Consider the following 13,788-nt stretch of genomic DNA (forward strand, 5'->3'; position numbering starts at 1 on the left):
GGAGATGGGAAGAGAGGGGACCTGAGACCACTGAATTTCTCATGGCTTCTTAATTGTCTTTATGTACACAAGATGCCCAGTTCTATAGATACATGAGAGGACTGGATCAACTTAAATAGAATAATCAAAGATGAGAGCATAAGAATAAAAATATTTAAATAAAAATAATATCATAACACTTGTGAGAAAACCATACTGAACACAAAGAACAACAAAATATTGTCATAATACTTTCTGAGTGTCCTTGTTGTCCTCTTAAGATAATTGGTCCCTTATCAGTGTTGGAGAAGCATGTATCAAAAGAGTTTCCTCAGGGCATACTTGAGCTCCTGGTTCCTCACACTGTAGATAAGGGGGTTCACTGCTGGAGGCACCACCGAGTACAGAAATGACAACACCAGATCCAGGGATGGGAATGATTTGGAAGGGAGTTTCAGGTAGACAAACATAATGACACTGACAAACAGGGAGACCACGGCCAGGTGAGGGAGGCACATGGAAAAGGCTTTGTGCCGGCCCTGCTCAGAGGGCATCCTCAGCACAGCCCTGAAGATCTGCACATAGGACACCACAATGAAAACAAAACAGCCAAAGGCTAATGCGCCAATAACCACAAGAGGTCCAAATTCCCTGAGATAAGAAATGGAGCAGGAGAGCTTGAGGATCTGGGGGATTTCACAGAAGAACTGGTCCACAGCATTGCCTTGGCAGAGGGGCAGGGAAAATGTAGTGGCCGTGTGCAGGACAGCATTGAGAAAGCCACTGCCCCAGGCAGCTGCTGCCATCTGGGAACAAGCTCTGCTGCCCACGAGGCTCCCGTAGTGCAGGGGCTTGCAGATGGCAACGTAGCGGTCATAGGACATGACAGTGAGAAGGGAAAACTCTGCTCCAGCAGAGACAGTGAACAGAAAGACTTGAGCTGCACATCCCTGATAGGAGATGGCCCTGGTGTCCCAGAGGGAATTGGCCATGGCTTTGGGGAGGGTGGTGGAGATGCAGCCCAGGTCGAGGAGGGCGAGGTTGAGGAGGAAGAAGTACATGGGGGTGTGGAGGCGGTGGTTGCAGGCTACGGCGGTGAGGATGAGGCCGTTGCCCAGGAGGGCAGCCAGGTAGATGCCCAGGAAGAGCCCGAAGTGCAGGAGCTGCAGCTCCCGCGTGTCTGCGAATGCCAGCAGGAGGAACTCGCTCAGACTCACAGAGCTGCTGTTCGGCATTTTCTGACTTTGGACACAGCTGCCTGTTGAAGACGATAAAGGGAGAACAAAGCTAGTACACACTTCTCTGAGGGAGATTTATTGCAAGCCTCACAGCAGCCACCATCCTGAGCCACTCTCTTTGCAGGAGAACCTTTTTGCAGGTCTCCTGCTTGAGCTGCGGCTGGTGCTGGCTGAGAGTGGCACTGGGAGCAGGGGCTGCTGTGGGCTCCAGAGGAGTCCTTCCTGCAGTGCAGCAGGAGGGAAGCAGGAACATGGGGGAAACTCAAGGTCAGTCCACTGATCAGGTCAATGAAATTTGCAGTTCTGTTTCAAACAATGCATCCCAATGCAGAACATAGCTGCAGTTGACACTGCTGAACACTCCTGTTCCCAGCTGCCCTGTGTCACCCCTCTGTGAGCTGAAGGACCGTTCTGCTCAGGTGTTTCCCTGAGAAGAAACTGGAGACAGCTGAGAGCAGAGAAGCCCCAGTCCAAGTGCATTGGGATAGAATCCTCACCTTGTCTTGCATGAGCAGGATCTCAGCTCTTCCCTCCTATCCTGGGTTGCAGAGGCCTCACTCCGGCTGCCCACAGACAGCCATCCAGCAGCACGGACATGGCCTTAACACGGAGGTGTCTCCTCCTTAGGGCACCTGGATAACACAAGGATGCCACGAGAGAGCTGCATCCTCCTGGAGAGCAGCCTGCAGACCAGGAGGATGCCCCACAGACAGAGATGGATATCTTAAAGCTGGGATGTGCCACCATCCCAGCTGCACCCGTGCAGTGTCTGGAGGATGCTTGGCCACACCACTCTTGGCTGACCGGGGGCACCTGGCTTAGGGCACTCCGAGGGGCTTCTGCCAGACTTCCTCACCTCGCAGTGCTATCCAGCAGGACTCCCAAAGCCTACTGCATTGCCCACTGCCCTCCCAGCAACAAGACCCAGCAGGAGACCCTTCCAGGACGTGCAGCTGCATGGCCCTGCAGCCAGAGACGTACCTTGTCAAGGGCTGTGCAGATTTCTCCTGCAGGCAGCTCCCAGCATCCTCCCACTGCCAACTGCCTCCAAGCCCTCTCTCCTTCTCTCCTCTCCCCGTGCCAGCTGCGGTCAGAGCCCCCAGCCCTGCTGCGCTGTGCACAGGAGCTGCTCCTGGGCACAGCTGTCTCTCTGCACCACGGCCCTCTTGCCACGACCTCTCTCTGTCTCACGAGCCCGGCCCAGCTCAGCACCACACGCCCAGCCCAAGGCATTGGAATACCCCCTCGGGGGGCTTTGCTGAGGAGCCCACGAACCTCAGGCACTGAGAGACAACTGAAGCCATCTCTCAACAAGTCCAAGTCAGAGGCAAGTTTCCTGCAATGTCCCCCTGAGGGCCAGCACTGACACAGCCTCCCTTGGAGCTCGTTAGAGCAGAGCATTGGAGGCAATGAGGACAAGGAGACAAAGGTAGTGTGAAGGTGGCACTGGTGTGTAGGAAATCTGGATGTGTTTCACCAAGCAGAAGGGTCAGGCCTTGACCCCTGGCACCCTGGAAGGGAGATCTGTTCATGTCACACCTTGCTCAGGGCTCTTCGTGGGGCAGGAGGAGATGGGGATGTGCATGGCCAAGTGCAGGAGAATGGTACGAGCCCTGCCTGGTTCATGGGTGGGGGCGAGGAGGCAATGAGGCCCTGGTGCTTTCACGATAAGCTGTCTCCTCCTAGGCCTCAGTGGCAGAGACAACAGCCAGAGCCATGGACACAAAGCCCTGGGTCCTGTTGGGACTCTCAGCCTTGTCACAGCCCTTGTTGCTCTCCACAACAGGCTTTCCTAGGCACTCTCAAAGCTGCACATCTTTCCCTGATGGATGTAGGCATTTGTCCCTGTGGTATCATAGCAGATCTGAGCTTAGTCTGATAACTCATATTTTCTTGGTGGCCATGCTCCTCATAAGGCAGCTCTGTAGGAAGCTGGCCTGGTTCCTGGGGAGCAGCACCACTGCTCGTATGGCATCCGTCTTGGTGCCCAGGCCCTCCTCCTCCTGGGCACTGCTCACTCAGCAGGGTCCCAGTCTGCCCTGATGTGTGGGGTTCCTCTTCCTCTGGTGCAGCACTGGGCTCTTCTCCTTGTAAAGGTCAAGAGGTTTCTGTAGGCAAAATCCTGCCATTTCTCAAGGTTCCCCTGGACAGATGCTGCATTCTGTCAGCTGTTAATGTCTGCAGGCAGATGGCTCACCCTGATCATGCCATCTCTCACAAGGTAACAGCAGCAGGAATTTGCAGGACAGTTTGGACAATACCGCAGTAACTGGTTGAATGGAATTACAGCACAGAATCACAGAAGGGTACGGGATAGAAGGCTGCCAGATTCCACTTTTTCTCTTCTTCCTTCTCATGCATGCTCTTATTTTGTCTGGAGCTGTGTCCTATGTACAAAACACTGCACTATACCAGCTAATAGGAAGAAAATTGAGTCTATCCCAGCCAAAACGAGGACAATATCCACCCCATATTCCACACCATCTGCATCGTGCTCAGCTCCAGTACTTTCTAATTAATCACCACCACCTTTTCTCTTTTGATATACACACAGAGATATCATGCCCTTCGTCTGGGGGTGTCCTGCTGTTGGCTAGGATGGAGTTAATTTTCCTCCTAGTAGCTGGTACGATGCTGTGTTTTGCATTTAGCATGAGAAGAATGATGATCACACAATGATGGCTTAGTTGTTGCCCAGCAGTGGAGGGCTGGGGGTGCCTGAGGAGCTGGGGGGGACAGAAGCAGGACAGCTGACCCCAAGTGGCCAAAGGGATGTTCCATACCGCAGCCGTCATGCTGAACAATCAGTATGGGGTGGCTGGCCAGGGTAGGGGGTACCACTGCTGCGGGACAGGCAATCACCTTCATGGTCATCGTCATCATTGTTCGTATTATTTGTCTTCCCTTTATGGCCTATTAAACTGTCTTTATCTCAACCCATGACTTTTTTTTTTTAGTTTATTTTATTTTTTTCCCCCTGCTCATTCTCTCCTGCATTCGCTGGGGGTGTAGCAGGGTGTGTGTGTGAGGGAATGGCTGTGTGGTGCTGAGCTGCCTGCCGGGTTAAACCACGCTCTTTTTGGTGTCCGACATGGAGCACAAAGTTTGAGCCAACGACAGCTCTCACCACAGCATGTTAAATAAAAAAAAAATAATAATAATAATAATAAAATAATAGGAAGCTATTACAATCATTAGATGATTTTAATAGTTGCTGATAAAAAAGTTTATTTATTATTATTTTTTTAACCTCAGGTCTGTTGTGCTCAATTTCAGAACTGTGTTGTATAGCACATGACTTCCTGTATGTCTCCCCTGTCATGCTGTTTCTCTTTTCTGATGGCTGCTTCAGGTTTATTCTTTTGTTGTGTCGTGTAACACTGGCTTGTGATATGATAAAATTCCTGGTCATGAAACTAATCTGGTACTTGTACTCAGCATTGCCATTACCTCCGTACCTTGGGAGCCATCTCTCAGAAACTATTAAGAATCACACTCTTGACCTTTTCTCCTCAGGAAACCAAGGCATGGGGGAGACAAGGGGAGGACACTTTTCCCCACTGCTTCACTCTCCCTTTCTCCTTCACCTCCCCCTTCTCCTCCAGGCTAGTTACACTAGCTCTTCAGAGCTTTGAATATCCTTGGGATGGTCAAACACACATGTTCCTATTGTTATGTCTCCTGAATGTGTTTCAGCTTCTGTTTAATGTCAAACAACCACTTAAGCATGCCATCCAGAGATCTGTCCAGAGGCAGAAGAGTGAGGAGTGACAGGGAGTGTGGGAGGATCTGGGTAGGCACCTAGAGCAGGGGGCACCTCCAGTGCTTTGGAACTTCACCTCTGAGCAAGTGCAGAAGTGCAGAATCCTAAAAAAAATGTGAAAACTGTGTGTCATCACCCTGGTAATTGCAAATAGACACAAATCACTGCAGTGTGCTGGGCCTTGCCCCATGCTTAACAAGCCACAGTCAACACCTCCCCAACCCCTGTGACTTTTCCTGCAGGCACACGCCAGCCCCTGTGGCAGGCTCAGCAGCCACTCCAACCCTTATGAAGGGCCCAGCAGCTACCCCAAACCCTGCAGCAGGCCCTGCAGGCGCTCCAGCTCCTGAGATGGGCCCAAAGTTAAACCGACCCCTGTGACAGGCCCTAGAGCCACTCCAAAACCTGCGATAGGCCCTGCAGCCACTCCAACTGCTCTGAAAGGCCCTGCAGCCAGAACAACTCCTGTGATGGGCCCTGCAGCTACTCCAGCCCCTGAAATGGGCCCCATGGCTGGGCCAGAGAACCAATCTCTGCCTGTATCGGTTGCCTCTTTATGCAAGAGAAAACAATGGGTGTGGAAGTCAGTTTTTCTTTAGAAAGGAAAAAAACTCCTACCCAGAGAAGAAAGGAGGAAGAAGAAGATAAGGCAGGTTTCTCCAAAGAAAGTCCACCATGGAAGCAGGATGACAAAGAAGAAGAGATCATCTAAACATCAGAAACCAAGTGATCCCTATCCCAGGGTAAGCTATGAGATAAGGGATAAGATTTCAGCCATCATCTTGATGAGCACACTGTCACCTGGCTACCCCAGTGCTGGGAGAACAGGGCCAATAGCCTGCAATTATAGGTCAGGGAAGCCAAGCAGATGGGTGCCCCACGTAAGAAAGGGGTGATTGACAAAGCCATTGGAAAAGGGCACAAGAAACTTAATCCTGTCAGGCGTCAAGGAAAGGTATCCCTTGAAGGAAGATCTTGTATGTCAACCAGGAAAGTGGACCAACATGCAGAGGGGTATCCAGTACCTGAGGGAATTAGCCATGCTGAATGCCATTTGTAGAAACCTAGAAAATGAACATCTATCCAAAGATCCAGATGAAGTCAAGTGCACACGAGCCATGTGGCAGAAGTTTGTACAGAGCACACCATCAGCATATGCCAACACATTGACAGTTATGACCTGGAAAGACCAAGATGAACTCACGTGGATGAATCAGCTAGCCAACTAGCCAACTCTGGCATTACAAAGAAAGTCTCTCTTCTTCCCTATGGGCCTGCATCTCATCCTGAGAGAAACTTTCTCACGAGATGCTAGAACTACAAGAGGATACATCTTCCTCCCCACCTGCACGAACCAATAGCTCAGCTATCAGGTGTAAGCATCCCTCTGCTCAAGAAAGTTGATATAGTGCGTGCATACTATGTGCCACCCTGTGGTTTTTACTGTGTGACCACGGAAAGGCCATGAGAAAACAGGATGCAAAAATCTGCCCTACCTCCACCCTAGAGGCATGGATACATGAAGCGCAAGGAAAAGCATTCGCAAAAAAGTGGTTCTTCTGAGAAAATTGCTGCTCCAGTTTCTAGCAGCCAGTCCTCCAAACAGAGTAATGAATACTATGAGCAGGATTAGAGGGGCCCAGCCTCCATCCAGGAGGAGGAAGGGGACAATCAGGTGTATTGGACTCTGAGGAGTATTGGCCTGGCACATAAAACCCAAGAGTTAACTGTACTGGAGGCTGAAGTGAGCCTAACTGGGAAGGAGTGGCAAAAGAAACCCATTGGGACTGGCCTGGAGGCTCTGTGCAACCTTAACATAGACTACTTCAGGAGGGGGTACTTCAAAGATCCACAACGGTATTGGTGGGCTTTTGGCATGACTCCCTTGGAGATGGAGGACATCAAACAGTTGTCTACCTTGCCCACTCTCTCACAAGACCCTTCTGCTGTGCAGGTGCTGATGGCCAATGGGCAGCAGGTGCCAATCGCTACCACAACAGCGCACCTGAGGCAGTACTGCACTCACAGAGACTCCCTGATTCCCATGCATGAGCTGGTTCATTGACTGCAGAGCCAAGGGGTGATCAGCAACACTTGCTCACCCTTTAGTAGCCCCATATGGACAGTGCAAAATTCTAATGGTGAGTGGAAGAGAACGGTGGGCTTCTGTGCCTGAATGAAGTCACACCACCGCTGAGTGCTGCTGTGCTGGGCATGCTAGAACTTCATTCAGTACGAACTGCAGTCAAAGGCAGCCAAGCGCTCAGCCACCATTAATATTGCTAATGCATTTTTCTCCATCCCTTTGGCAGCAGTGTGAAGGCCACACTTTGCTTTCAGTTGGAGGGGCGTCCTGTCCACCTGGAATGGATTGTGCCAGGGGTAGAAACACAGCCCTACCATTTGCCATGGGCTGATCCAGACTGCCCTGGAAGAGGCGGAAGCTTCTGAACATCTCCAGTACATTGATGTTGCCCTCACATGGGGCAACACATCTCAAGAAGTATTTGAGAAAGGGAAGAAAATAGCTTTAATAGTACAAATCACACTACTAAAACCAGTCTTTCCCACTTTCAATGAGGAGCAGTTGGTGATGAAGTCAGTCTGCTCCAAGCACCACAGCCCAGCAGAGACCCTGCTGCCTTTGGGAGCTGTCAGCCCTGAGGCCTTGGGGACACCTCGAGGGAGCCCAATGGCACAGAGCAAGCGATGCCATGGTCGGGTGCTGTGCTGCTGAGCTGGGCCGGGCTCCTGGGCCTAAGGGGAGCTCGTGGAAGCGGGCAGCGCTACAGGGAGACAGCTCTGCCCAGGAGCAGTTCCTCTGCACAGCGCAGCAGGGCTGGGGGCTCTGACCGCAGCTGGCACAGGGAAAGAAGTGTAGGAGACAGGGCTTGGAGGCAGTGAGGAGCGCAGCAACAGAGGGCAGCGTGTGGCAGGACAGATCTTCAGGCTCTTGGCACTGTGAGTCTCTGGCAGCAGGAACATGTAAATGGGATTTCCAAAGAGTTTTTCTGAAGCCAACACAGCTCATGGCGGATAGCATCTGACAGGATGGATATCTCTGTTTCTCCAATATGAAGTAGACGCTGCCATTCCTCCTGGCTTCTCCACCTGGCCGTGCTGCTGCTGCTCTTGTTCCCAGGCTGCCTGGGGATGGGGGTTTCACCTGCCCATGGAGTGAGCCCTCAGGGTGCTTGGGGAAAGGGGATTATGGGAGAGGGTGAGGGGTCTGGAGATGGGCACTTTGAGCCTGGCTTCTTCTGCCCTCAGCAGTGTCCTGGTACTTCTCAGGTCAACCTCTGAAGGCAATTGTCCTGCAGCTCAAATGCTCAAATGTGCTGCTGCTGCCAGCACAGCTCAGACCAGCACTGATGGACAGACTGGGTGTTTGTGTGGGACGCTCTGCACTAAAGGAACAGTCTCTTTGCCTCTGAGGATCCACAAGGTTTTACTTGGAGTGCAGCAGACGCCCAGGATTTTTGCCTTAGAATCACTCCTCAGGTGTGGTGGGGCAGCTAAAACCAAAAATACAAAACAAATAATTAAATAACTAAATCTCCACACCTCTGCTCTGCAGTTGGGTGAACTAGGAGCAAAACTGGGGAAGTCTCTTTGATATCAGCAGTAAAGTGAATCTGAGACTACCCCATGTTCCTACCATGTTCCTAACATGTTACTACCATGTTACTACGATGCTACTACCTCTGGCTGCAGTACAGGACTGATTCTTCCATTGCCCACAGATGAGTCCCCTGCTCCCAGAGACACTCTAAGGCAAAATCAATGAAAGAGACCTTCAAAATATGTGCCTGGAATAGGGTAATTTTTGGTGAATTTAAGTGAGAAAATGGAAAGAGTTTTCCTCTGATATGCCTGTGGTACATTATCACTGCCTTTGTCCTCCTTGTACAGGACCTCATGACCAGAGTTAGCAGATGTCCAACAGCAGCTCCATCACTGAGTTCCTCCTGCAGACATTCGCAGACACGCGGGAGCTGCAGCTCCTGCACTTCGGGCTCTTCCTGGGCATCTACCTGGCTGCCCTCCTGGGCAACGGCCTCATCCTCACCGCCGTAGCCTGCGACCACTGCCTCCACACCCCCATGGACTTCTTCCTCCTCAACCTCGCCCTCCTCAACCTGGGCTGCATCTCCACCACTCTCCCCAAAGCCATGGCCAATGTCCTCTGGGACACCAGGGCCACCTCCTATCAAGGATGTGCTGCTCAGGTCTTTTTCTTTCTCTTCTTTATATCAGCAGAACTTTATGTACTCACCATCATGGCCTACGACCGCTACGTTGCCATCTGCAAGCCCCTGCACTACGGGAGCCTCGTGGGCAGCAGAGCTTGTGCCCAGATGGCAGCAGCTGCCTGGGGCAGTGGCTTTCTCAATGCTGTCCTGCACACGGCCACTACATTTTCCCTGCCCCTCTGCCAAGGCAATGCAGTGGACCAGTTCTTCTGTGAAATCCCCCAGATCCTCAAGCTCTCCTGCTCGGATGCCTACCTCAAGGAAGTTGGGGCACTTGTGTTTAGTGTTTCTTTAGTCTTTGGTTGTTTTGTTTTCATTGTGCTGTCCTATGTGCAGATCTTCAGGGCTGTGCTGAGGATGCCCTCTGAGCAGGGCCGGCACAAAGCCTTTTCCACTTGCCTCCCTCACCTGGCCGTGGTATCTATGACTGTTAGCACTGGCTTGTTTGCCTACCTGAAGCCCCCCTCCATCTCCTCACCATCCTTGGACCTACTGCTGGCAGTTTTATATGTAGTAGTACCTCCAGCAGTGAATCCCCTCATCTACAGCATGAGGAACCAGGACCTGAAAGCCACACTGAAGAAACTGGTTCTAGTGGTAATATTTATTTAGCAATAAATTGGCTATCTCCCTTTGCTAGTTTTACTCAAGTTAATCTCAGGCAATTCTCGATCTTTAGGTACGTATTCTTTAAAATTCTGTTTGCAGATAAATATTTGCTTTCATTCTTCTTTTCCAGATGACTAACCCTCTGTGTGACCCACACGCTTTCTCTGAATGTGTTTATTCCTAAATGACATCTGGCCTCTGTTGTGGCATCTTGTCAATAAAAGTGAAGTTGCTCGGTGCTCAGGGCTCTTCTTCCCAAACTGGAGTGCAGAAGACGCTCAGGGAATGCCAGGCTCAAGGCCTCACTTTTGTGCTTGGGTGCCACCTGGACACAGGGGCAGGAGGGCACAGGGTGGGGGGTGAGGGAGTCAGGGCTGGACTGAGTCGTCACTGGCGGATTCCCAGTGCCCCTGGAGGCCCTGACTGGTCAAGAAGCAGCTTCCTGGGATTGAAACGTGACAGGGCTGGCGGCATCAGGGAGGTATTGGGAGCCACCAGGATATCCTAAGGGTTCTCCTGGGATGCCGTGTGCCTTGTGTTGGGTGGGCAGCAAGTGGGTCTTCACAGTAAAGCCAAGCCAAAGGATGCACGGGCTGATGGGAGCTCTGCAATGCCAGGACACACAGCGAGGCCACAGCACAAAGGACTCAGAGGTCTTCAGTGAACAAGCGGAAAGGACCAAGACTGGGTGACCAGGCAAGGTCCGGGGGGTGGGGAGAGGTGGGCAGGGGCTGGGCTGGGCTGGGCAGTGCCCGGCAGAGGGCACCAGCAGCGTCAGGGAGCGGTGGCAGCATGCAGGGGAGGGCTCCCAGCAGGGCTTGGTGCTGCAGAGCCAGGGCTGGGGAAGGGAGCCCCGAGCTGCAGGGGCAGGGGACAGGAGGCAGCTCGGGGCCCTTGCTGGCCTGGGCAGAGCAGGAAGGGGGCCCAGGGCATTCGTCCCTTCACCGCAGCCTGCAACAACCTGCACGGCGCTCACACAGCGTCCAGGGCCAGGCTGTGCCCTGTGGTGCGCAGGGAGAGGGCAAAGCCTCTCTGAAGAAGAGGCTGAAACTGAAAAAGGTCCCTCCGCTGCCCCGTGGTGTGACAGGGCCAAGGTGGGACAGCTTACCTTTATTTGATGTAGTTCTTGTGTAATTTGCATTGGTGATGGCACAAAAAGACAGCTCCTTCACCAGTGATGTACATCCTTCTTCATGTTGGGACACAACTCAACGTCCTTCACTCTGCTTTATCTCACAGATGAACTGGATTAGGTCTCCTTGGTTACTCTGAGGCACAGTGCAGTGCTTTTTGCCTTCTGACACTCCAGCACAATATGTGTGACTTCCCCTTACTCTGCGCATTGACCTGACGGGTCATTTCACATTTTTCACTTTCAAAACCCTAGTTGGAAGGGGATGATTTCCCAAACTGGGGCAGGTTGATGGGTTCTGGTTCAGCCATTTGAAGCGTGCTATATTTGAATTTCTCAGCCTGAATTTGCTAAAGATGACCCAGGAAGGTAAATGCATGTTCAGGTGTCTCGAAGGAATAAGGGGTATCATGGGTTAAGTAGGAATAAGAATATCATGGGTTTCCAATGGCCATTTCAAATCTAGGTCAGTCCCAGGAACCCACAGAAGAAGGGATTTGTCTTTGAAGGGGTTTCCTGTGCTGAGCTGGGCTGCAGTTACAGGGACAAGACCACTGCTGGCAGTGGAGGTGCTCTAGGAACTCCACCTGGCTCCACCGGATTTTCCCAAAGGTCTCCAGTCTCGTGCAGGTCTTTTCTGACATCTGCCGGTCCAGGGAAGTGCCTCAAACACAACTGGGCCACAGGAGGTTTTCCCTGGTTATGCTTATGGTCACACAGCAAAGCTCTGCCTCAATACCCTGTAATTTTTTTAGTACTTAACTAATAAAGCAACTACTCATCAGCTCAAATGATTCAACCCCTTCCATTAAATGTCTCACAAAGAAGATCATGAAGAAATGTGAATTTTCAGAATGTATATTCATCGCAGGAGAAGAAATCCTGGTGTTCACCTGTACTTGCTTTGTCATTCCTTTGTCTATAATGGTGTTCTCCCTCATCTTCCAGGCACAAAACCTGACTTGATTACACAGACCTTGCTGAATGTCCCCTTTCCAGCTGCCTGTCTGGACCTATGCACTTCCCATGGTTCTCCTGCTTTGCCCTCCCCTTACTCTTGGATCATTGAGACCGCCCTCACGAACCCAGTTGCTGCTTTGAGTTTCAGTGAGTTCCAGCTCGCCCATCTCTCAGCAGTCTGTCTAATGGTTTCCTTAGCCAGAAACTCATCTGAGAATCATGAGAATTTCTCATTGAATTAGTATGATATGGATTAATATTAACACTATGATTTTAAATTTCTTATTAATCACTGTAAAATACATCTTGAACAGTCATCCTTTTGGGAAGGTAAACATAACTGGAGGCCAAAAAATAAGGAACTTTAACTTTTTTTTTTTTTTTTAAACTGCAGCATGATTTCGTGCTGTTTCTTTTTAAATAGGAAAAACCTTCCTCTTCCTACCTAAGCAGGTCTCCAAAGGAGCAACCCTAGACCAATATCTATAGGAAAATGATGCTCCAAACTGAAATGCAACAAAATTCAGCCTTTAAAATGAGGAAAGATTTCTATTAGATGCTCTTTGAAATCTTCCTCCTTAACTACACCATGAGAGCTCTCCAATTAGCTCTGCAAGTTTTGAAGACATGAAGAAAACTGTGGGAGAGTTATGGCTGCTTAGGACTTTCTCTGTTTTAATGAGTTCTGTGGTGTACTTTGGTGCTGAGTCAGTGAAACATGGATACTGAGAGGAGAATGATGCAATTGCTTGAGAACGTAAAGTCTGAAGGAAAAGTTAAAGTTTCCTACTACCAAAGAAAGCTCCATCAGGGCGGAAACCACTCGTGAAGCAGGCATCCCAACCCATCAGGCTCCTTGCGGCCTGTCAGCCAAGCAGACAGAAGTCACCTCAGCAGCATCTTCCAAGGCCTGGGCCTGCTGCTGGCCTTGCAGCTTCTTGGCTAGACACAGCCAAGCCTTGTGCCTCCTGCTGTCCAGTCCTGGACTCAAGCAGAAGGGACAGGACAACCCCTCTGCGGGCCTTCTTTGTGTCTGGGTCCTCCTGGGGATGGAGGCAGAGGGGATCCCACAGTCGGCATGCCAAGCAGGGGCCTTCTGCTGGCCTAGCAGGGCCACTGGCAGATGTCAGCCCCAAAGTGCCGATCCCAGGGAGAAGCCAAGGGTGACCTGCCAACTCCAGACACAAGGGACCTCACAGTCCCTTTGCGTGACACGTTCCTGCTGCTGCCCTATCAGCTGCAGAGACAGAAGTGACCTCCCAGTCACTGCCCCAGTCCCATTCCTCCTGCTGGGGCAGGAGATCCTGAGGTAGAGCTGAGCTCAGCAGAGCATTCCCACGCATGTCCTCCTTGTGGCCCACAAGCTGATCAGATCCATGGCCCCTCACATCCATCTCTGAATGCCATGGGACTGCAGAGAAGTCTCACAATTCCTGCCTTACCCCAGGGGGCCAAGCACCTTAAGGGTTAGGAGAGGGGCTGAAGGTGAGGAGGTTAATGCACAGGAACAGGGCTTTATGTGTTAGATTTTCATGAATGGGATTAGGGACTAGGTCTCATATTTCTGGGTTAGAGCTTAAAAAAAGATTTAGTGGGAGGGTTTGGTGTTGTGCTTGGTGTGTCAGGTGTGTGGTTAGGGTATGGCGAAGCCTTGTGATTTAGGATTTTGTTTAGTTCTTCCAAGAATCTAGGCTTAAATAGAGCATTTAAATCTTGTTTTAAGGGTAGGGATCAAGGTAAGCAAGAGAGTAAGGGTAAGGGAAAGAGGCTATGGGCTGAGTTTTGGCTTCAGTGCATACTTTGAGGTCAGACATAAGAGTAGTGGATTCCTGTCAGGGTGTGGAGTAGCATTTA

At 51.0% G+C, this 13,788-nt stretch overlaps 1 protein-coding gene across 1 annotated transcript in view; it reads right to left on the reverse strand.

Annotated features, from left to right (window-relative positions):
* The window catches only part of LOC310890635 (olfactory receptor 14J1-like), a 36,837-nt gene extending 34,496 nt beyond the window's left edge, over positions 1-2,341 (reverse strand). The window contains exon 1 of the mRNA XM_083852947.1: positions 915-2,341. Within this exon, the coding sequence (XP_083709073.1) occupies positions 915-1,214 (300 nt within the window). The 5' untranslated portion in view covers positions 1,215-2,341. The remainder of the gene's footprint in view (positions 1-914) is intronic.
* Between the last annotated feature and the right edge of the window lie 11,447 nt (positions 2,342-13,788).

Source organism: Anser anser (assembly GCF_964211835.1).
Source record: "Anser anser genome assembly, contig: HAP1_SCAFFOLD_32, whole genome shotgun sequence".
Lineage (NCBI taxonomy): Eukaryota > Metazoa > Chordata > Aves > Anseriformes > Anatidae > Anser > Anser anser.